A 24,429-nucleotide genomic window follows, 5' to 3' on the forward strand; every position below is an offset into this window, starting at 1 on the left:
ACAGAAATGAGAAGGGAGGCCATGGATTAGGAAATTCCTCTAGCTTCTTCTGTTTACTTCCTGTATGCCCTTGGGCAAATCACCTAATTTCTCTATACCTGTTTCCCACTCTGTAAAACAAAAATTATATCTAGATGTTCTATCCCTCAAATCCTTTCCAGTTCTGAATCCTAAAAATTCTAACTGCACTCTCCAAGGAAGGTCGCCCCTGCACCCTTCTCCATTGAGTCCCAGAGTTTATTTGTTATTGATAAACACTGTGGCCAGGGGACCTAAGGATAAGCGGCGGCTTTGACTCAGTTCAGCCAAGCGCAGGAAGGACCACAATCTGACGGGAGTGTGCACGCATGCAAACGTGTAGACGTCCGTCCATACCCTCACGCAAGGATGTCTCACGCCCGGTTCAGCAAGCCACGAGGTACCACCGGCGCCTCGCGCCTAGCGTTCGCCACGCACCCAGCGCCTCTTCGTGCTGACCACGCCTCCCGGCGTAGCTGCGTCTGGCTTCCAACTGGACCTCTTCCTGTCTGGGGGATGTAGTCTTCCTCCCCGCTCCTCCCACTCCCCCGCCAGTGACGAATCTGCGCCTTGCTAGAAAAAAAAAAACCTCTGGAATTCGGAGAACTTTGAGGCAAGAGAGAAGTGACTTCTTGGTCGGGTACTACCTTGCCTGGCAGCGCAATGCCGTGGTCTCGCGCCCTCCCTTCCAGGATCCTCCACTGGCCTTGGTCTCAAGTCCAATCGTGTGTCGAAAGTGCGACCGCGAAAGCGGCGGCGCGGCGCGAGGGGGCGGGGCCTGCGCGGGACAAAGGAAGAGGAGCCGGAGCGGCGGCGGCCTCTCTCCAGATCCCGGGTAAGTGAAGCTAGGCTGGGAAAACGGCGCCTTCGAGCCAGGGTTGAGAGTCCCGCGGCGCTCCTGCCTCTACCCCTAGCCTGGGGCCAAACTCTTGCGGCGGGGACCACAGTGAACCTCTGTGGAGGTGGTGAGGCCTACAGAGGCCTGAGCTGGAATGGTCCCTGGAGCCGCGGAGGTCTCGGCAAGCCCGCCGACCGGAGACGGGAAATCGGTTCTCTTTCGCTAGGCCGCGGCCCCAGAATAGCCACTCTATCTATCTGTGTCGGTCTTCTACCTGAGGGAATTTAATTGTGGAACCTGAGGTAGAGGAGTGGAAAGCGCAGTCCGACCCCAAGCCCCCAGAAGCAGGCCGATTCCTGCATTCTATCCCAGGAGTGAAGTCTCCCTGTTGCTGGGCAGAGCAGGCTCGAAAGTGACAGCGTCACTGAATGGAGTTAAATAAAGGAATACTCCACAGCCAGAACGGCATAATATCTGCTTGCTTCTCTTACATAAAAGCGGGGAAATCCTTAGAGTAACTGAGGCTAGATCCACCAGGGATGCTCATTCCGTTGCAGACATGGTTTCCCTTCCCTTGTCCTAAAAAACCTTGTTGAGGTGATACATGCCTCCAAAAAAGTCATCTTTGTCTGATGCATTCATTCCACGTTGCAGTCACTGGGTGTGATGCTGGGTGAAAATTAGCCTGAAATGATCAGGGATTTTACTAAAGGGATCCTTAACTTTGTCATTTTTTCTGATTTTTTTTTTTAAGCTTTCACCATTTGCATGTTAAAATAAGACATCTCCTTTAAGACAAACAATCATAACTTAATAGATCAAGAGCTGGAAGGGATCCCAAAGACTATCTAATCCAATCTCCCCTCCAACCCCCATCGTTTTACAAATAAGACCTAGGAAAATTAAATGATTTGCCCAAGGTAGCATAGGTAAATAATAGCAGTAATAGATGTGGGATTAGAACACAAGTCCTCCTAAAGACAGAACTCCTTCTATTGTACCAGTCTACCCCAAAGTTACTTTATACTTTGTTCAACATCCAGGTACACAATAAAGTGAAACACTTACTATTTCAGTAAAACTTTGAGCTAATTTTTAAAAGTATAAAAGATCATAGGGTTTAGACTTGCAAGGGACTTTAGAGATCATCTAGTCCAAGGATTCTTAACTTTCTGTGTGTGTCATAGACTTCTTTGACAGTATAGGAAAGCTTTCTCAGAATATTATTTTTAATTTCATAAAATACATATTATAAGGAAGGAAAGGAAATCAGTTCTATTGAAATACATGTATCAGAAAAAAATTTTAAACAAGTTTATGAACCCCAGATTGAAAACTCTTGATCAAGTTTGACCCTGTCCTTTTGTAAGAGAAGTAAATTGAGGCCCAGAAAGAATTAAATGATTTTCCTATAGTCATAGGACAGATTTGTGATTTAAAATCCCTAGGACCTTTGATTTCAGATCTAGTGCTCTTGATTTATAGCATAGGTTCCCCTCTTTTTGAATAGTTTAAATTTTTCCCATAAGTGGAAATTCTTACTCTTTCCCTGATTTCAAAATAGTACAAATAAAGAGCACTTTGCAAAATAGTAAATTTAAAGCAACTACTAACTATATTCTTTCTTCCTATCATTTTAAGAGGAACATCTTTAAACTTGATTGTGTTTCTAGCAAATGTTTCTTGAAATAAGAATTACTCAATTTCATAGAATTTCAGGATAAACCTTAAAAAAAAAACTTGCATTTGTCCAATTGCTGTTTTTTTCCCTCGATAACGTATATTTATCATTTTGATCCTGGAAAATAAGCTTCTAAGCCACATTCTTAAAGAATTTTAAAAAAGAAAAGAAAAAAGGCAAAATTTGGAGTTGTTTTACCCAGAAACACTTATTTTGTTTATCATATTCTTTGACTGCTTTAGGAAAACATTCTCTCATGCATACTTTTGATTTTCTTTGTTGTTTTGTTGTTTTTTTTTTAGTGTCCCAAGTTCATTGTTAAGGGACTGAGAACTTAATCTTCCAAAATGTCAAGTAAGTTTCATTTTTTATATTTATCAAACTATGTGAATAAGGGACTAATGCCCTAGCAAATGGGAATTCCAAAATATTCTTTCTCAAATTTCTTCTTCAAAACAGGGCCATTGGTAGTTTTGTTGCTTAGTGTTATATCTCTGTTGTTTACAAGAAGTTATTTATTTTCTTTCAAACAGAAAGACCATCTTATGCCCCACCTCCCACCCCAGCTCCTGCAACAGTAAGTTTTAATTTTCTTGTTAATGTAATAGCCAAGTCTGGCCTTGCTACAAAAACCCAGATGTCTTCCAGTAGCAATCACTCAGTAATATAGCAACTAGAATGAAAACATTTCATGTAAAAATAGTATTTCCTACTAAACATTTAACATCTTTTCACATCTTGTCTTGAACTAACCCTGAAATTTTAAAAGAATAAACTGCTAAGATACAGTGATCTATCACTTGCGAAATAAATTCCTGACAGTGGTAATTGGAACACTAATTTCACCTTTTATCTTGGCAACAGTCATTTAAAAGAAATCCTAGAATGTCAAGCTCAAAGGGACCTTAGAGATTATCCATGCTAATTCCATTTTCTTCACTTAAAAAACAAACAAAAAAAATCTTGCCTTCAGATGATTGTTGTTTATCCCCTTCTGTCCATATTTCTTTAAAAAACACACACACATTATGTAGTCTTTTAGAACAGTGAAATAACTAGTTTTATAGCAACATACTATAAAAACATTTTCATTTTCATGCTGTCCAGGGAAAGGCTGTATTACATATGGGTCAAATGGTACTAGATTAATGGTATCATTACTCTTCATTAAATAATACCTTACTGGTCTGACAGATAATAATGAAGTATTTTATTTGGCCCATTGGATATATGAGACCATTCTCAAGGCAACATGAAAGTAATTGCCCAGATTGCAAATCTGATCTCGATCAGAGCTCAGTTGACTTGATTCTTTGGAGTTTAAGGAAGTTTGCTATATCATAAACCTACGTATCATATAATTTTTTAAACCAATATTATTAACCTTTGTCCCATATATCAGATTATTTTGAGCTTTCACATCACACTAACAGTAGATTCTTTAAATGATGCTACTAATGTGTCTTCTATTAGATAATCACTACGGTAATTATTATTGCTTCAGATTAGCTATGTTTTATTTACATTTATTAGCAAATTTTTTGTTCTCTGTAGAGTGAGATGCTTTTAAAAATTGTATTGCATGCTTTCAAACAGGACAATTTCTACACCTCTTAAGCAGTCATAAATGTGTACATTTCTATGTCTTAAAGACATGTGGCTCTGAGGGTTCTGTGGTCTATTTCCCTTCCCTTAAAAAGCAGTTATTAATAAGCTATCTTTGTGGCACCATACAAATGAAATTGAACAAATGTTTACAATCTAAGTATACTTTAGTCGAAATTTATATGGTCTATGTCGTTTCAGCTTCTTATTTTTAGTTCTATAATTTGTTTTTTTGGATTTGGTTTTTTTTATGTTTTTGTCTTGTAATAATTCCTGTTATTTTTGTAACCTGGTGGAGGTAACTTGTTGATAGAAACAGTCCCTTTTAGCCAGCATTTAGGTAAAGATTCAAATCTGGTTATATGCAGTTTTAAATGTTTCTTTTTAAATAAAGCAACTGAGAAATCACATCTTGTTTCTATTCCTAAAATGTGTTCTATTTTGAGAAATAATTTTCTATAACCATAATGTTTCTTTTGATATTGAATGGTAAGAATTCCAATAACTAAAAAGACTGATATAAGATTAATGGCTCTTTTTCCTCATTTTCTTTTCTCCTACTGGAATGTACTACTCAGAATAAATGCACTTCGTCTCTTAACATTTGCATTTCTTCTGTGCTTTGCTTAATTTGTTTTTTGCGTCTTCCATAATAGGAAAGACTAGGAGTTGGTCAGTGTTACTTCTCCTAATATTTCAATTCAATATTTCTTTTTACACTGTATTTCAGGCATTAAGGATGGGTCACAGTATCATATTTTGAAACTTATTTTTATTTTGTACTAATAACAGTTGAATATCAATTGTGTGTCTACATTATATAGGGCTACAGTTGTGAATCAAATGTTCAAATAAAATGGTTGTTGTCAGCTTGTTTTGGTTTTCAGTTTCAAAAGAAAAGAATTTATTACTTTTAGTCTCGCTGTTGCATCTTCCTTTTGCATCTTTGTTGTGATTCTCACGAATATTGATCATGTTTATATTAACTGATAATTATATGAGGCTCCTATGAGCTTAGGTCCATTTAAGATCCCATTTCACTGTATTGACAAAACAATGTTTTTGCTGCAAATTAAGGAATTGAATTTTTTAACATGTCTAGTGCTACCAAAGAACTAAGTAGAAAAAGGAAAACAAAAGACCATTATGTAGGGATTGACAAAAGAAGTAGCACACCTTGAGAAAAAATCAGGAAAATGTTCGGGATTGAGCTCTAGAAGACGAATCAAAGAAGAGGAAATGGAAGAAGAAAAAGGAGCCTATAAAAGTGACTGGATTTTTTTAAAGAATAGAACGTACCCCAAAAAGAAAGTTTAAACAAAATCCATGCATTTCTTACCAGTCTTTGTTTTGAAATCATGTGTTTGACATCCATTGAATTCCACAAGGTATGTTCCCCTGTATTGGGAACCTCCCCAGTCCTAGCTAAGCAGATGCTTGTCATTTCTCATATTTACATGCAAATATTTTTTTATATCTATATATATTGTGAGAGCAGATCCATTGCTTGTTTTTATTTGTGTGTTTGGTAGATGACATCATTGGTGGTGTCCACATAATTGCTTAAACAGTGTGCTGTCTTGTATGTAAAATGTTCCTGGACCTCTGGTGTATCATGTTTCCAGGCCTCTTGTCTCAAAATACCATATATCCCTGAGTTCTACCATTTAATAGCCTAAATTAGAATGTATGTGTTTGTCATTTTTAGACCCATGCCCATTTTAATTGATTATAAAATAATTCTGAATTTGTAATAAAACCTAAATGCTTTACTTGCACAAAACAAACCTGCAAACAGGTTTCTATTGGAGTTGTTTCTATATTGAAAAAGCCAACCAACTACAAACCCATCATTTGCTTGTTTAAGTTCAGGTTGCTTTTGCATGCCATATGCAGACCATTTTTCATTTCTGTGTTTTCCTCGTTTGAACTCATTTCTCATTCGTGTTTTTGTCTCATTTGTTTCCATCAGCAAATGCCCAGCACACCAGGGTTTGTGGGATACAATCCATACAGTCATCTGGCCTACAACAACTACAGGCTGGGAGGGAACCCGGGCACCAACAGCCGGGTCACGGTAGGAGAATCAACTATTACAGCATCCAGCAGACACCTGGAATTGACCAGAATTGGTTTCAATTGGATCCTTCCAAATCATGGATACAGCCATTTTTTTAACAATTTGATTGCAAAACTAACTGCTTTTTCCAACTTTTTGTGCACTTCCATTGTAATATTTTACATTCCCCCAAAATGGAGTAGTGGGGAGAAAATACTTCAAGCAAAAGAAAGACTTGTTCTACTTGATCAGTAGGAGGAAGCCTAAATACCAAATTCACTTACTGAAAGTAGACAAAACCTTAAATTTTTGCAGATGAAATGTCTCCTTTTGAGGTAGAGAAGTATATCCATTTCATCTTATGTTTTAGGGATTAAAGAAGCTGTTTCCTAATTATAGATGAAGTCCATTGAATAGGTCAGGTAAGAGACAGCATTGTCCTGGTCTTGCCAGAAACTTGATATTTCAGTTTCCAATTCAGTGTACTGATTGTTCATATATTCTTTGGGTTTAATAACAGACCCTTAAACAGTCACCAAAAGGAGGCTAACTTCTGTTCATTTCATAAGAGACAGTGTTTTATGTGACCTCTGTTAAGTAAATCTTTCGTATCAAAATTTGATGAACATATGTGAACATCTATTTCCAGGTAGGGAGAAAAGTGTAAGAAGCAAAACTTGTTATGCTATTTAATTTAAATGAACAACCTTTAATATGTTATAATCTGTCTCACTAACAGGATTTGATGGTTAATCTATCTCTAACAGGATTTGATGCCATTAAATTCAATATGAGGCTTGTCCTATACAAATAAATTTAATGATTAAAGAAGCAAAAGGGCCTTAATGTAAATTTATAAATAAGGAAGAAATCAAAAAGCCAAACAATTTCCAAATACCAAAATATAATGTTAATTAAAATTTACTCACTGAATGGCTGTTACAATTGAATTACTTCCTAGCTACAGATAGTATAATAGATTATGGTAACCATTAAAATAAAAACCCTCTCACCCTGTAGTAAACTGTGAGCGGACGCTTAGTATTATCAAAATTTGTGTCTATCTTGCTAAGTCCATTCCTTAGCTTGATAGGTTCCTCTTGTCTCAGATTTTTCATTGTTTCTGCATAATTTGTACTTCACAAGCATATCAAGTTTTATGTGCCATGCCTATTTTGTGGTATTTTTAGAAGAGAATCCTAAGTGTGTGTATGTGTGTATGCATTCCTTAATGCATACAACTCTTATGTACATTTTTGTTTTCCTAAGCCTGGGTGCATAACTTTGAAGTGGCAAGATTATGAAAGATTGATAATATATATATTGAATTAAAAGAAAAACATAATCCAAATTGGTTAATTCAAAACACTGTCAGAAAGTTATGCAGGCAGCAAATTCAGTGGAATAATCAATTTGATACCGTGTTCTACAGTCAGCTCTTGATTATCAGTACTGATGGAATAGAAATTAATGGTATGTGTAATCTCAGAATGATTTCTTTTTACTTTGAAATGCATATTATACTTAAAAGTGAATGTGTCTGACATGTGAATTCATTGTCCACCAAGTAATGAGGGAACACTGAAGATCATATCAGGAGCTGGAAAACTGCTGTCTTAACCCTAGCCCCTTCTCCCCTACTCCATCCTGGTGATTGATGTCTCAGGAGAGAGCATTTGGAGTGAATGCTGACTCCAGGGTAGGCTGGTATGTAAATGGTTGAGTTTAGGAATTTGTGGCTCATTGGATTCTTTTTTATAGTTTCTTTATATTTCCCCCTATGAATGAGAAATTTTAAGTATTAACTAGTTAAGCTTTAATAGGGCCTTGCACCTTAAACAAAGCTATTAATTCAATTCAGCAGCTTCAGACATTGTGGACATGAACTGTGGGTCCTCTCTTCAAAACTACTTTAAAATTTTGGTTCAGTCTCTAAAAGTATTTAACCCTCTCTCTGCTGTTACCCTTAATAAGTTCAGTCCTGAGTGGATTTTATATTTCTGTATGGTTTTTACCCTTACTGGAATCTAGCACACAAAAAAAAGTATTTTAAAAAAATCACCTATTATGATTACCTGCTTCAGTACTTTTTCATTGCTATGGGCATATCTATTGAGTGCTATAAGACTTATAAAAGCACAATTGTTTCAGAGCCCTCAGACCAAATGGGAAAAAAAGTTACAGTGGAAAGATCCAGAAACAGCATGAATATGTTCATCTTTAAAGTATTTTTAGGATGTGTCAAGACTATTAGAATATTAGAAAGTAAGACGAGAACTGAGGCCTAGATGAATTGACCATAAACATGGAAAAAACTGGGCTCAAAACCTATGTCTCCCAACTCCAAAGTCAATTTTTCTAACACACTACAATGCTTTGAGCAAAGAGAAAACACAATTCATCTCAAAGGACCCCATAAAGATAAAGAAACCCTCTTTAAAAGAGGATCCTTGGGCCTAATACAAATAGATCACATGATTGGCAGGTAGGAGATTGAAATTCCTTTTTTCTCATATGTAAACTGACCTGAGAAAACATAAAAATGGCAATCTTTGACAGGCTTTCTTTTATATTCTCCTTTGGTACCACAACCTGTGAGATAAGTGATATGAATACTTAAAAATCTCCAGATAGGGAATCTGAGACCCAAAGATGTTACCCTGCATGATGTTTTAATTAAAGACAGAAATAGGATCTTAATCCAGGTCTTCTGAATCTTTAAACTGTGTTCTTTCAGTTACCTTATTACTAATGCTGCTCCATTTAAAACCACAACCTTCTTGATTGTCCACTTATACTGGAGAATCTCTTTCTGAATTTCCATGTTGTAAGTGCCTGCTATAGTCCAAGAGTGGAAATAACCGAGAAAAAAAAAAAATTTTAGCGGCTCTAAGCTTATAACTTTCTTTTTATATTCTAGTCTGAAAAAATCCACTTAAGATTTGAGGATACAAGTCCATTCTAGGAATTCCCTCAGAAATGATAGAAATGGAAAGAGCCATGGGGTTAAATTCAGAATTGGGAGATCTCAACTCCAAACTTTATTCTATTTCTAAATAGCCCTGTGTCTTTGGGCAGATTACAAGTTACCTCTGTGGACCTTAGTTCTTCCTCAATAATATAAAAGGTTTGGTCCACCTCTAGATAAAACAAATACTGAATTTCTATAGGCAACGGTAAAACCTTTTTGAAAAATTCTAATTATTGTGGTTTCAAAAAATTGTGAAGAAAAAATGATTCATAGTAAAGATTAAGGTGTTTTAATTTAAGTTGTGCCAGAAATTTCATCTTATCAGTACGTACACTCTAAAAATAGTTCTACAATAAATACCTTATTTCTCCTAATCATATGAAAACTAGGAGATAACTGAAAGGATTTCTCTGAGCAAGAAAAGGTCCCCATATTTTAAAAAAACTCAGGCATTTTTCTCCTGGGACAGGTCTTCAAGACTTTCTTCAGAGCCTATTAGACTTTCTTTTACTTGTAATTCTGCTAAGGTTGATTATCTGGTTTCCAAAATGAGAAAGAATTAGAAAGGCTGAGAGGAACAATTACAGCCCAGCTATCAGCATTACCTATCACAAAGGGCCTTGAGATTTTCATTATACCACAATATAATACCACAGTAATAACTCAAAGTCATCAAGAAAAGGTATCTTCTTTTTAGGTGTATTTATCTAAAGATTATCTAAATATCTTCCAAAACAAGAGATTTGAAAACATGACAGATGTCATTGGGTGAACCCTAAGCCAACCAAAAAACAGCTATCAAGAACAGCTCATTTCCTTAGAGTTCTTAATATGGGTTTTACAGTGTTTTATGCAAATCATCCACTTACTAGTGGGGAAAACTTTCTGTGTGCTTCCTTAAGAAAAAAAAAAGATCAATCCTCTAGATCTCTAATGTAGATAAAAACCACCACAATTTGATCTTTAAAGTGTTTGCAATTCTTTCTAAAAACTTAGACATATTGGAGTGTTGACATCTTCCTACCTCATTTTTTTTTTATTTCCTTCTCTGAAGCCCAAGCAATGTAGCATTGTGAGTTTCTGCTTGGAATGATATTATTATTTGCTGAAACTTTAGGATTTTGTCATAGAAGTATTTAATTTAAAGCCCTTACCTTTTGTCTTTGAATTGATACTAAGTTTTGCTTCTAAGGCAGGAGAGTGCTGTGGGCTAGGCAATTGAAGTTAAGTGACTTGCCCAAAGTCATACAGCTAGGAAGTTTATAAAGGCCATACTTGAACCAGGACCTCCCTTCTCTAGGCCTGGCTTTATCCACTGAGCCACCTAGTTGCTTCCTAGGAAGTATTTTAAAATAACATGGCACAAAGTTGCAAAAAAAGAACTCCCATATGTCCTTTTTTTTGATTAATAGTTTTTAGGAATATGTAGGTAATTTCTTGGATATGTTACTCTGGAGATAAACCCTTTTAATATTCAAAAGTTCCCAATTCACTTAGGAATAACTTAGGTTAAAATTTTCACAATTTGGGTACAGCATAGGTTGGAGATAGAAAGGCAGTAGCAAGGTCCCTGGCCTCAAGGTGTTCACAGTCTAATGGCAGAAACAAGATGCAAATAATTATACAAACAAGATATAAGCAGGATAAATTAGAGATAATCAGCCGAGGGAATGGGACCAACAGGATTAACATGGGGAATCAGGAAAAGTTTTCACATAGAAAATTAAATTTCAGCTGAGACTTGAGAAAAGCCAGGAGACAGACAAAGGAAGGCATTGCAGGCAGTGGGATAGCCAGCAGAAATGCTCATTCTAGAGATGGAATATCTTGTTCAATGGACAGCAGGGGAGGATTTAGTATTACTGGATCACAGTATTACTGTACAGTATAATACAGTATTACTGGTTCAGAGTATGAGGGGAAAGGGTGCAGTTAGGTATAAGAAGATTTTTTTTTTTTACTAGGAAGTGATGGGCTTTGAATGTCAAACATGGGATTTCATGTTTGATTTTGGAGATGATAGGGAGCCACTGGAGTTTATTGAATAGCAGGGGTGGGGGATTCAGTTATATATTTAGGAAGATTAATTTGATAGCTGAGCAAAAGGTGGGCTAGAGTAGGGTGAAATGAGACAGGGATGCCAGTTACCAGGCTTTTGAACTACTGCAGGCTTGAGATGACATGGTCTTCACCAGAGTGGAGGCAATCAAAGGAAGAAGTACGTATATATTTCCAGAGATGCTATAGAGATAGAAGCTGTTGCCTAATAGGATCCTTCCAACCCCTTTCAATTCAGTAGGAATTCATTGTCTGCCAGTTAGCCTTATTTGAAGCAGTTACTAAAAGCAACCAAATACAGTTTGTCCTGTAAAATCTGTTTATTCCCTTAATCTTTTTAATTCACAGGGATGCACCTACTACTTACATTGTTTCTAAAAAGAAAATATATTCAGCATATCAAACTTGCAAGTGAATTTTACAAATTACACATTTGAGATGTAGTATATTTATATGTTGGAATTTGAGATCACTCCTTCATTCCTGCCATTTCCATAGTTTTTGTTGTAACAGGAAATTCTTGAAATAAAACCTTACTTTCAGAGAAAGGTTATGAAGTACCTACTATGTGCCAGTCACTGTTTGCTTTACCAATGTTTTGTGTTATCCTATAGCAGCCCTGGGAGGTAGGTGCTATGAGGCCAGAGTAGAATCACAAAGCTAGTAAATGTCTGAGATCATATTTGAATTCAGATCTTCCTAACTCCAGAGCCAGTGTTCACTTAGTTTCCTCCAAGAACAGGGGTCCCAAAATAGCGTCTTGGACCAGAAGTCCTCAGCTATCTAATACGGTTATCAGCTCTACAATGAGTCTTCCTTTCCTCCCCCTTTCCCCTTCCATTGCTTTCTTTTTCTTTCCTTCTTTTCCCTTTATTCCCATATCTCTTTTTCTTTCCCTCTTCTCTACAGTTTACATGAAAATAGCATTTGTGTATTATAGAGCTTCTTAAAGTTGACATAGTTTACACTCCCCAAATATCTTAGAGCCCTGATCCTTTAGTTCCCTGTTATACTTGTAATATTTTTCCTATTCAGTTGGAAGATTTGAACTTTATTCTATATCCTGTTAACTGGTATAGTCCTTCAGATACTTGAAGATTATCATCATATCCCTCTTTAAAAACATCCTTTTAGGGGGACAGCTGGGCTCAGTGGATTGAGAGCCAGACCTAGAGACCTGGGTTCAAATGTGGCCTCAAACACTTCCTAGCTGGGTGACCCTGGACAAGTCCCTTAACCCCTATTGTCTAGCTCAGGGGTCGACAACCTTTTTGGCCGTGAGAGCCATAAACGCCACATTTTTTAAAATGTAATTTCGTGAGAGCCGTACAGTGCTCACAGTGCGTGCTCCTGTAACAGCCCCTGAAAAAAAATTGACTTTATGGCTCCTGCAGAAAGAGCCATATCTGGCCCGCAAAAGAGCCAGATATGGCTCAAGAGCCATTCGTTGCTGACCCCTGGTCTAGCTCTTACTGCTCTTCTGCCTTGGAACCAATACACAGTAGTGATTCTAAGACGGACCATAAGGCTTGTTTTTTATTTGTTCTTGTTTTTTTTTAATCCTTTTATGAAATGGTTTTCCCACTCTAGTTACTCCTGCTCTTTATTGTCTCAGTCTCCTTCCTCGAATAAGTCTGCTAGAACCAAACATCATTCAGAACAATGCAAGCAATAGGACTAGGATCTCTTGTTCCAAACACTCTTGGATGTAAGGCAACCTAAGATCCTAGGGTTTGGGTTGCTGTGTCACTTTGTTGACACATGTATGTACTCTGTACATTCTTAAACCCCTCAGAGCTTTTTCACTTGAATTTCCATGTAGTCATATATCCCTATCCTGTGCTTATGCCATTGATTTTTTGGAACCCAAGTATAAAATCAAGATTTGAAAGATACTCGGCTTCTAAGGTTGGTAAGTAAAGATTTGGGTTATTGATTTATTCTGGAGTTGTTGGTGTGATTTTTTTTTTAAGTCCAAATACTACACTAGTAGTTACGAAATAATGTCAAAGCAACATATCTGCAGACTAGGGATGTCTGGGTAAGTTCTGAGAGGGCTCAGGGTTTGGTGCAGATAATCAAGTGTTGACTGTATGTCATTGGAACCAAATGTTTGTAAATTACAGGAGTAGGATGCCAGTTGGTGTTTCAAATGTAAGTCATTGACGTATCTAAAATTCTAATGTCTAGATTATTTCATGCTGCTTTGTCTTTTCTCCTTACCACCTTTTTAGCTTAAGTATTAAAGCTGGCAAAGCAGTGTATCTTCAGAGACATTTTCTTGAGTCTCTGATGCTATTGTGAAGACTGTTAGCAGCTTTCAGTGGAGAAAACTGAATCTAATATTAAAGGACAAATAGAAAATATACTTTTTTATATGTCTATTTCCAGATTGCCATATGCTATTATTTGCAACTGATTATCCAGTTCTTTTTTTTTTCTTACAGGCTTCCTCTGGCATTACAATTCCCAAACCCCCAAAGCCACCAGATAAGCCTCTGATGCCCTATATGAGATACAGCAGAAAGGTGGGTACAAAATACCAAGAAGTTAGAGCCTTTGTCTGGTTTTAAGTGTTGGTTTATATGTCTCTTTTTTACAATCCCAAATGTACTTTTAAGCCCATGTGTACTTTTTACCAATATTAAAAGTATAAATGTTGTTGTTTTTAAGGTTTGGGACCAAGTAAAGGCTTCCAATCCTGACTTAAAGTTATGGGAGATTGGCAAAATCATTGGTGGGATGTGGCGAGACCTTACTGATGAAGAGAAACAAGAATATTTGAATGAATACGAAGCAGAAAAGGTAATGTGTCAGGGCACAGGGTAAGAGCACAGAATGAATCATTTGGATATTTTAATTACAAGTGTGAAAAACCAATTTTTTTAAATTGCAGATAGAGTATAATGAATCTATGAAGGCCTATCATAATTCACCTGCATACCTTGCTTACATCAATGCAAAAAGTCGAGCTGAAGCTGCATTAGAGGAGGAAAGTCGACAGAGACAGTCCCGAATGGAGAAAGGAGAACCTTATATGAGCATCCAACCAGCAGAAGATCCAGATGGTAAAAGGATGGGATTTTTCAGCTAAATAATGGGAGAGCTGAAATATTAAGCATCAAGCCTACAGGGCCTTTCATTAATGCTTCCCTTTTGGGAGCTAAAAAAAAAAAAAAAAGTACAATTGCTGCTGTTTTCTAATTTTTTAATTCTTTGTCTTCAGAAGTTGATAACCTTCTCAGTTTGTGATCAAGATTTTCTTATTGAATGTTTGTAAAAGAGAAGGGAAGGGCCTCTGGCACAGGTACCTGTTGTTCTCCTATGATTGGTCCTGACATGAATTAAAGGGGAAAAGCAGGAGGTGGTATAGTGTTTGACGTTAGCTCTTCCCAGGAGCTTTGGAAGCCAAGCAACAAATTATATTTTGATTTTATAATTGGACACTTATTATACTATAATGTTAGGAAATTTCAAAAATAAAAGTTCTATATTAACTTCAAAATAATTTAATTTAAGCCTCTACCAAGAGTGAAACACAGATTCAGAACAAAATGACATCACTTCCATCTCCCAACTTCTATCTTCAGCCAACTCTTTTACTCTCTTTTCCATTATTCTATAAAAATTTGTAGAAAATTTCACACCTAGACTAGTTACTTGTGCATGTCTTAGCCTGTGTTTAACATGAGAGTAGCCATTGCATGACTTTGTGCCATAGCACTCTTGGAAGAGCCCAGCAATAGTTGCTAACTGGGTTATTAATTGTTGACTTTGCAATGCTGCCCTATATTTCTGACTGTGAGTAGCATTTTCATAGACATCTTGTTTGTTGCAGACTATGATGATGGTTTTTCAATGAAGCACACAGCCACTGCCCGTTTCCAGAGAAACCACCGTTTAATCAGTGAGATATTAAGTGAAAGTGTGGTACCAGATGTTCGTTCAGTGGTTACCACGGCCAGAATGCAGGTTCTTAAACGACAAGTTCAGTCCTTAATGGTCCACCAGGTAAAAACTACTTATTCAGAAAGTATTCATCACTTTCTGAATAGAGCTGGGCAGTAGCTGACCTGATTTTCTATTGTGCATGAAGGTACATGTAGAATGCCTATATGTTCAATTTAATCTCTCTGGTTTGGGGGAGGTTAGGGGTTAGGGCTTCCCTTGAGACTCAGTACATAATAATATACTATTTTAAATTGTAGTATATAGAGACAGCTAGGTGGCTCAATAGATTGAGAGTAGGACATAGGAGGTTCTGGGTTCAGATGTGACCTTAGATACTTACTAGCTTTGTGAGCCTGGGCAAGTCACTTCACCCCCATTGCCTAGCCCTTATTGCTCTTTTGCCTTAGTTTCTGCCTTGATTTATGTATTGGTTCCAAGGCAGAAGAGTGGTAAGGGCTAGGCAATGGGAGTGAAGTGACTTGCACAGGCTCACACAACTAGAAAGTTGCTGGGGCCATATTTGAATCAAAGACCTCCCACCTCTAGGCCTGGTTCTCAATCCACTGAACTACCCAGCTGTGTCCCAGTCCCCCATCACCCACCCCCCACTGCCCACCTTGATTTTAAAACAGAAGGTAAGGGATTTGTTTTAAAAACAAAAAAACAAAAAACAAAAAAAAACATAGTATGATACCTTATGATGAAAATTTGTCTATTTTTAAAATATAGATTACCTTAGATCCCTACTAACCGATATTTTGTTTAAGTTATTTTACTTTAAAGAAATCACCATGGGGGGGTTGAAAGTTAATAAGTTAATAATCGACTATGGCATAAAAACAGCATTAGTAATAACTGCCATTTTATGTGGTACTTTAAGTTCTTGGAAATGCTTTAATATGCACTATCTCCTTTTTTTCTCAATAACGCTGTGAGATAGGTGCTATTATCATCCCCATTTTGCAATTGAGAAAACTGAAGCTGAGGGCAATTGGATTATTTATCCAGGATCACACAACTTGGAAGTACCAAGGACAGGAATCAAACCCAAGTCTTTTCTTATTCTTAAGTATAATACTCTTTCCACTATACCATACTGATTCCACATTCACTCCCCACTCCTGATTTCATTGTTGTAAATATCATCTAGGCTATGTTATACCATAAAAGAATAAAGTGAAAAATTCAAATTCTATAATGCCATTCTGTTTTTAAAAGGGGGTATGGGTTTGGGTGAGACCATTGGGAAAAGAGCAAGCTGAATTTTTATAGTCAAATTTTGGCTTGAGGGGGATGGGGAAAGAAGAGGGAGCTCATCTGGTTGTTGGAAGACATTCTGTGAGTCCAGATCTTGTGTTTTACAGAGAAAATTAGAAGCTGAACTCTTACAAATAGAAGAACGTCACCAGGAAAAAAAGAGAAAGTTTTTAGAAAGTACAGATTCCTTTAACAACGAACTCAAAAGGGTAACAGTTTGATTTGTTAATTCTGTTTGTAATAGGAAATTGGGTGGTTGTTTTTTCTTTGTTATTTTGAAAGCAACTTTTGATTTTCATTGGTATAGGGAAATCCCTTTGAGGAAAACTCCACCAAATCCAATTTGGCAACAGATGTTGTGCTATCTTTGGCCATATGGAGCCGCCTGGCACACTGAGATGCAAAGTGACTGCTATGATCATATAGCCATTGCATGTCCCAAGTAAGATTTCAAGCCAAGTCTTTCTGACTCTGAGGTCAGCTCTTCATCTACTACCCAGTGTTACCATTCTTGAAATTTGTTTTACTAAGAGGCCACTAGGTGACAATGGATAGTGTTAGGCCTGGAGCCAGGAGGACCTGGGTTCAAATCTGCCTCAGATACTTCCTTACTGTGCAACCCTGTGCAAATCACTTAATCTTGTTTGCCTAGCCCTTGCTCTTCTGTTTTAGATTTGTTATCCAGATAGAAAGTGTATTTAAAAGTTATTATATTACTATAGCTTTATCCCCTCTTGAAAGAGGGACGGCTTACCACCAGTTTGTTAAAACTGCCCATTTGTAGTGAAATAAGATTTTTGTTTAAATATATTTATGTGCTATAGTAAAACTATATGAAAAACAGTATGCATCAGTATGAAGAGTTTTCAGTGTATTTACTGTATGTTCTTATCAGATGTGATTCACATGTGACCCTTCCCATCATGACTAGAAAAATCTAGAATTGAGTAACTAAACTGTGAAATTGAAATCTTCTGTTCACTCCTGTGTTTCATTATCATGATACTACCAACTGCTCTGTAATATCAGTTATGAGAGTGCTTTTGGGACCATGAACCTTTATGTTTTTTCTTCTCAAGCTGGTAAATATATGACAAATAACTAGAAACAGTGGTGATTTGTCTAGCAGAAGGGCTAAGTTCACACATTCTTCTAGGTATTCAATATAACATTTTGTATACATTAAACCCATTTTTTGAGCCAAATTTTCTGATTTAAAGTGAGACATGGCAAATAGGGCTATATTTTTCTTCCCAAATTATAGTTATGCAGCTTAAAAGTGGAAGTAGACATGGAAAAAATAGCAGCTGAAATTGCCCAGGCAGAGGAACAAGCCCGCAAACGGCAGGAGGAACGAGAGAAAGAAGCGATGGAGCAGGCAGAGCGAAGTCAAAGTGGTACTAGTGTTGCTGCTGCTGCTGCTGCCGCCGCCGCTGCTGCTGCCGCCGCCGCTGCTGCCACCACCACCACCACCACCACTGCTACCACTGCCACTGCCGAGGACGACCAGACAGCTAGCAAAGGTGATGAGAAGAAGGAAGAGGAAACCACTCCGATGGAGACAGGTAATACCATCTGTCTCTGTGACACTCTCTGAAACCCTGTACAGCGAGGCCAAAGCACACACCTCTAAATGTAGGTTGTGGGGTATGGTGTTTAGATTTTCCCCTTCTAAAACTATCTAGAGAAAACTAGAAAGGTAAAGACTTTCAAACAAATTGAACCCTTCTTTCTGCAGAAATCTTCAGAAAGTAATTGCAATTACATTATCTTTAATCTTAGTTTTCTTGTATAAAATGACAGGTATCTCCTGAGATAAAATGTCAGGATTCCTAGACCTAGTGCTAGAAGGGACCCCAGAAGCCACCTAGTTCTGATTTTACATATTGGGGAAACTGAAGCCCAGAGATGAGGAACACACTCTAAGGTAGAACTAGAGCCTGGGGCCTTCTGATTCCAAGGCCAGTGATTGTACCACTTTAAAACTTTCTGGTTCTCTTGACCCTTTGCTACTTTGTTCCTGCTACCAATCCTATCCAAATACAGGCAGGATATGAAAGTATTCATAAGAAAAGCAAGCAACTAGAGACCATCCTACTCTTTCTCCTAAACCTTGATTGTAAGAAGTGAAAGAGGTAATCTTTAAACCCACGGAGTTCATATTCAGATGTTTATGTCCTCATCTGACATATGAAAAGTAAATATTGTCCTCTTGGTAGGTAAAATTATAATTTTTGTTATCTACATCTCATTATTTGGTATGAACATGTTCTGATCTTGGCGAATTTGAAGAGTAAAACATACCTCATGATTAAAGTAGAACCTGAGTATCAGAATCTTATCTAATTTTACCAATAATCAAAACACACGCTCTTTTTTTCCATTTCACCATTTATACATAAGCTTTTTCTGGCCCAATAGCAGAAGCAGTAAAGAATCATGGATATTTGTGAACCTTCAATATTATGGGATCTTTTTAACATATAAAGTTGCTTCCTGAATCATGTGAGATACGCATCCCCCTCCCAGGAAGGGGAGACCAGGCCCTAAAATTAATAAGTTAGTGGGACTGTGGAATTATTTTCTTGCCTGTTTAGTCACTTGACAGAAATCCATTAAGCTTGAATATCCCCTGAGGAATGAAAAATAGTCATTATTAGCACATTGATAGTATGCTCCTGAAATTGAGAATAGGATACTTATGCTGCTGGGATAGTGTGAAGTTCTGGATTTTAATCTCAGTAGCTGGAGTAAAAAGGTACAAATATAGAAAATAGAAAAGGAGAGACTCAGATGACTAGCTTCAGCATAGGATGAGGGGCCAATCTTACATTTGGCCAGAGCAAAGCAGGACACCTTAAGATGAGGTTCCAAAGGCTTATGGAGAATCATGGCAGAGTCACAGATTCTCAGAAGACTCAGTTCAACAATTACAAAATATTCTCCATACAAATAAAAATCTAAATAATTGGAAAAACATTAATTGCTTATGAGCAAGCCAAGCCAATGTAATAAAAATGACAATGCTACCTAAATTTAAATTAATTTACTTATTTGGGGTCATAAAGGATTACTTCATAGAGATAGAAAAAATAATAAAATTTATCTGGAGAAACAAAAGGTCAAGAATGTCAGAGTAATTAATGGGAAAAAATACAGAGGAAGTGGGCCTAGCAGTATTATAACAATTAGATCTCAAACTATACTACAAAGCAATGATCATCAGAGCTGTCTGGTACTGGGTAAAAAGATTGATAGTTCTGTGGAATGGATTAGGTACATAACCTACGAAACAAAATGAACCCAATAACGTAGTGTTTGATGAACCCAAAGATCCCAGATATTAAAGCCAGAACTTGTGTGACCAAAACTACTGGGAAAACTGGAAAATAATCTGGAAGAAATTAGGCATAGACCAACATCTCACAAAAAATAAGATTAAAATAGATATGTGGTTTAGACATAGAGGGTGTTATTATCAAATTAGAGGAGCATGGAAGAAATTACCTTTTAGATCTATGGATAGGAAAAGAATTCATGGCCAAACGAGAGAGAAGATCACAAAAGGTAAGATGGATATTTTTGATTACCTAAAATTTAAGTTTTGTGCAAACAAAACCAGGGTCACCAAAATTAGAAGAAAAGCAAGAAACTGGGAGAAATAATTTTTAACTTGTTTCTCTTATGCAATTCTCATTTCTCATCTAGGGAACTGGATCTAGAAAAATTTTTTTTATTTTATTTTAAATTTTAAAACCCTTTACCTTCCATCTTAGAATTAATACTGTGTATTGGTTCCAAGACAGAAGAGTGGTAAGGGCTAGGCAATGGGAGTTAAGTGACTTGCCCAGTTTCACCCAGCTAGGAAGTAGCTGAGGTCAGATTTGAACCCAGGACCTCCCATCTCTAGGCTTGGCTCTCAATCCACTGAGCCATCTAGCTTTCCCCTATTTTTTTAAGCCATTCTCCAGTTGATAAATAGTCAAAGGATAGAAACAGGTAGTTTTCAGAGAAAGAAATGTATCAATAATCATGAAAAAATACTCTAAATCTCTAATAATTGAAGAAATCAGGTATACTTTATAACTAGTAGGTGGGCTAATAAAACAAAAGGAAAATGATATGTTCACAAGGACATGAGAAAAAAGGGTAACTAATTCACTGTTGGTAGAATTCTAACCTATCCAGGCATTCTGGAAAACAATTTAGGATTATGTCCAAAGGGCTATAAAATTATGCATATTAGTATCACCATATTTGGGCTATGTACCCCAAAGAGATCAAAGGAAAAAGATCCACATGTACAAAAATATTTATAGCAACTCTTTGTGGTTAACAATGAATGAGATACTTAAAGGCTGCCCATCAGTTGAGGAATGGCTAAAGAAGTTGTGGTATGTGATTGTGGTGCAATGATATTATGGTATAAGAAATAATGTGGGGCCCAGGTGTTGGGCTAAGTGGATAGAGCCAGGCCTAGAGATGGGAGGTCCCAGGTTCAAATGTAGCCTCAGACCCTTCCTAGTTGTGTCACTCTGGGCAAGTCACTTGACCCCAGTTGCCTAGTGCTTATTACTCTTTTGCTTTGGAACCAATACTTATTGACTCTAAGATAAGAGGTATGGGATTTTTAAGGAAGAAAAAAAAAAGGAATGCTGGAGGGAGTGGTTCCAGAAAAACCGTGAAAGATTTATATGAAGCGATGCAAAGTAAAATGAATAGAATGAGAATGTTGTACACAGTAAAGGCAATGTTATAAAATTAAGCAACTGTGAAACATTACTAATTGATCAATAATACAGTGATCCACCACAGTTCTAAAAGAGATTAAAAATGCTATTCACTTCCAAATAGCGATCTGATGGACTTAAGAGTACAGACTGAAGTTGTTTTTTTTTTCTTGTTTGGGGGGGGGGGGAGCTGAAACATGGCTAATGTGGAAATATGTGTTGCGTGATTTAAAAGAAAAAAAGAATACAAAGACTCCTAATTCATAGGTTCATAGATTTAGGGCACAAAGGGAGCCATGTAGTCCAACCTCTCTCACCATTCTGTTCCTCTCTCCCTCCATCCCATCATTTTGCAAATAAAGAACTGACTTAGAGAGGATAAGTTCATTTTCTAAGATCATTAAAGACAAATTCATGAATTTCTAAGCTCCTAGTAAACCTGTATAGATATATATATTTTTTGTGAACACTTAAAACTATATATCCTTTATATTGCTATTTCCAAATTTATATTTTTTTTTTTAGTCTAGTTAGTGTGTGTCATAAAAGAAAGGGAAAGAAAATGTAAGAACCAGGTAATCTGTTCTTACTTTAGTAGCACATGTACTAAAATTGGAACAGTGCAGAAAAGATTCACATGTCCTCTGCACATGGATAATACACAAATTTACCTCCCTTAAGTTGGAGGTGGGGTAGAACTAGGTGATCTAGCCAGTGTTGTAGTAAAAAAAAAATGAAAAAGGGTAGTGGGTTCAGGATAGGGTAAAATGGAAGTTCAGGTTAATTCAGACTCATCATAGTGTCCTGTGATTAAGAGTTTTGAATTTATAGTTGTTAGGGAGGAGACCTGGGCCAGAATAATAGATTGCTAACTTGAGGTTTAGAGCCCTATTTTATATGAGTAAAAGGAACTCTCGAGAGTCTTTCAGCTCAAATTTTTTATAGAAATTGTTAAACTTTTATCTTCATATTTTGTGAGAATATACTGAATTCTGATGGGGGGAAATACTGAAGAAAATGGCACTGATAAGATGTTATACCAAAGGCCATTTTCTTTCGTTTTTAACAAGAAAAAGGCAGTCACCAAGTATTGGTCGTCTATTTCTCTGGAATTTTCCATCTAAGACTTGGAATAGCCTTTACATTTAATAACAAAGTACAGTAATTGACCTATAATTACTTTAATACATTTCACCCCAAGAAGTCTGGCTTGTCAGTGTATTTAGGAAGAGTAAATCTTAGCCTTCAAACTCACAAACTGATAGTGAAAAATATCTGATTGCAGAAGAGACACACCCAGAAGAAACTACAGAAAGTCAACAGAATGGTGAAGAAGGAACATCTACCCCTGAAGATAAGGAGAGTGGCCAAGAGGGAGTAGATAGCATGGCAGAAGAAGGTACTAGTGACAGCAACACTGGTTCAGAGAGCAACAGTGCCACAGTGGAGGAGCCTTCGACAGATCCTGCACCAGAGGACAGTGAGAAGAAAGAATAAATGTTAACTAATTCCATGTGGTTTTGAATTTTTGGTGTTTTTTGGTTTTTTGGGGTTTTTTTTGTTTTTTTTTTTATGAAAAACTGTTTTTGAGTTTTAATGGTGTTTTGTGGTTTGTGTATATGTTCTCTTTGTCCATCACCAAAGACTACTTACTGGACCACTTACCTATGAAATCCCTCGTGGTAAAATGGCCTTTCTTCTGCAATTATGTAGAGATCACTGTTTTCTTCGGACTTTGTTTTTATCCTTGACTACTTAAAGCCTCAAAATTTAGGTGGATAGGAGGAATTTCTTATCTTTTTTTATAGAATTAACTTTTTTGATGCTGTAGACTCGATTCCTAAAGATGCCTTTCCATGTTTTACTTGGGTCCTGACCAAGGCCACAGCTTTAAACCTTCCTGGTTCCCAGTCGGATTTACACACAGCTAGATGTGTTACAACGCATTGGTGTTTTGGCTCCTGAGAAAGCGAAGTATCCTCAGAGATGTGTACCTCAGAAGTTGAGTGGCCTCATAGCCCACACCTGGGCTGTATTTATCTACTGACTGCCCCCTTAGGCCACAGAAGTGCTCTTTAGTGAAATGGGTCACTCCACAAGGATATGAAAATGTAAGACATGTCATGTCATGTAGTTGACTGTAATTCATCCAAGCTTGATATCATGGGAAGAATAGATCTCTTTTCAGTTAGTTCATCCGGTTTAAGAAATGACTTTTTTTATTAAATTTTCCAAAGATGGAGAAGATCCCAAACCTAGCCAATTTAAATAAAGTTCATTGTATAGAATAAAGAGACCTAGTGGTGCAGTGGGTAGAGTGTTGTTGGACTTGGAGCCAGGACAATCTGGATTTCATTACAGCCAGACTACAATTAGCTGTTTGACTCTGGGCAAGTGTCTTCACCCCTAGAGACTGAGGGAATTCCCCAGGACTTAACAAGTCAGAGATTAAAAACTGCAGTCTACTGGGTAAGGAAGGGGGTCCCATACTGGGAATTGCCCATGCTGATGACATCACAAGACGTTTATGTACGTGTATATAAAATAAGCAGGCATCCCGAAATGATTAGCCTATTTGAAAGCAATCAGATAGGAGTTGATCCATTAAGTTTTTTTAGATTGTGGCATATAATTTTTAAATTGCATTAGAATTAAAATCTCAAATTGCAGATTTCCTTAGGTCAGAGCCTATCTTTTTGATAAAACTTCATGGAAACTATTAGATTTAAGATAGTACATGATGAATCTCCTTCACAAAAAAAGGAAACTTTTAATAAATACTGGCATATCCAATGGCACACGTTTCTTTTTAAAATTTCAAATATAATAAAATGTTTTGATCTTTCAAATAGTGTTTTTAATACATGGATTGCAACACACAACTTGGTTGGTTTCATTACTTGCAATTACATAACATTTGTATGAAGGGAGTGTCTCATTAATAACCAAAGTAGAATTTCTTTTTTAATAGTTATTTAACCGGATCACCCCTCTGTTTAGAAAGGAACAAAATAGCCCACAGACCCTACAAAAAGTGGGTGTCTTTTTCTTTGTACCTCAGAGATTTGTTCTTGACTGCTGTTAACAAGAGAAACATCTGTCTACTCAAGAGCCTGAGGAACAGACAGAAGTATGAGGTACTTAAGCTTCTTTGAAACTAAGTGGCTGCCCAATTAGACTAAAATTTAGGCTCTGCTCAATAATTAACATTACAAAGGAGACCTTCACAAAACTAAAAGTGTTCAGTTATGAATGTGCCCC

At 36.9% G+C, this 24,429-nt stretch overlaps 1 protein-coding gene across 1 annotated transcript; it reads left to right on the forward strand.

Annotated features, from left to right (window-relative positions):
• Nucleotides 1–789: 789 nt before the first annotated feature.
• Nucleotides 790–22,681, forward strand: SMARCE1 (SWI/SNF related, matrix associated, actin dependent regulator of chromatin, subfamily e, member 1). Its single transcript, XM_044672164.1, has 11 exons — nucleotides 790–853; nucleotides 2,840–2,891; nucleotides 3,071–3,114; nucleotides 6,115–6,219; nucleotides 13,678–13,758; nucleotides 13,904–14,035; nucleotides 14,127–14,298; nucleotides 15,069–15,241; nucleotides 16,546–16,647; nucleotides 17,703–18,003; nucleotides 22,454–22,681. Exons 2-11 carry the CDS (start codon nucleotides 2,885–2,887, stop codon nucleotides 22,663–22,665), a joined length of 1,329 nt encoding a protein of 442 aa, XP_044528099.1. The 5' UTR covers nucleotides 790–853; nucleotides 2,840–2,884; the 3' UTR covers nucleotides 22,666–22,681.
• The last annotated feature ends 1,748 nt before the right edge of the window (nucleotides 22,682–24,429 follow it).

The sequence above is a fragment of the Gracilinanus agilis genome, chromosome 4 (genome assembly GCF_016433145.1).
Source record: "Gracilinanus agilis isolate LMUSP501 chromosome 4, AgileGrace, whole genome shotgun sequence".
NCBI lineage: Eukaryota > Metazoa > Chordata > Mammalia > Didelphimorphia > Didelphidae > Gracilinanus > Gracilinanus agilis.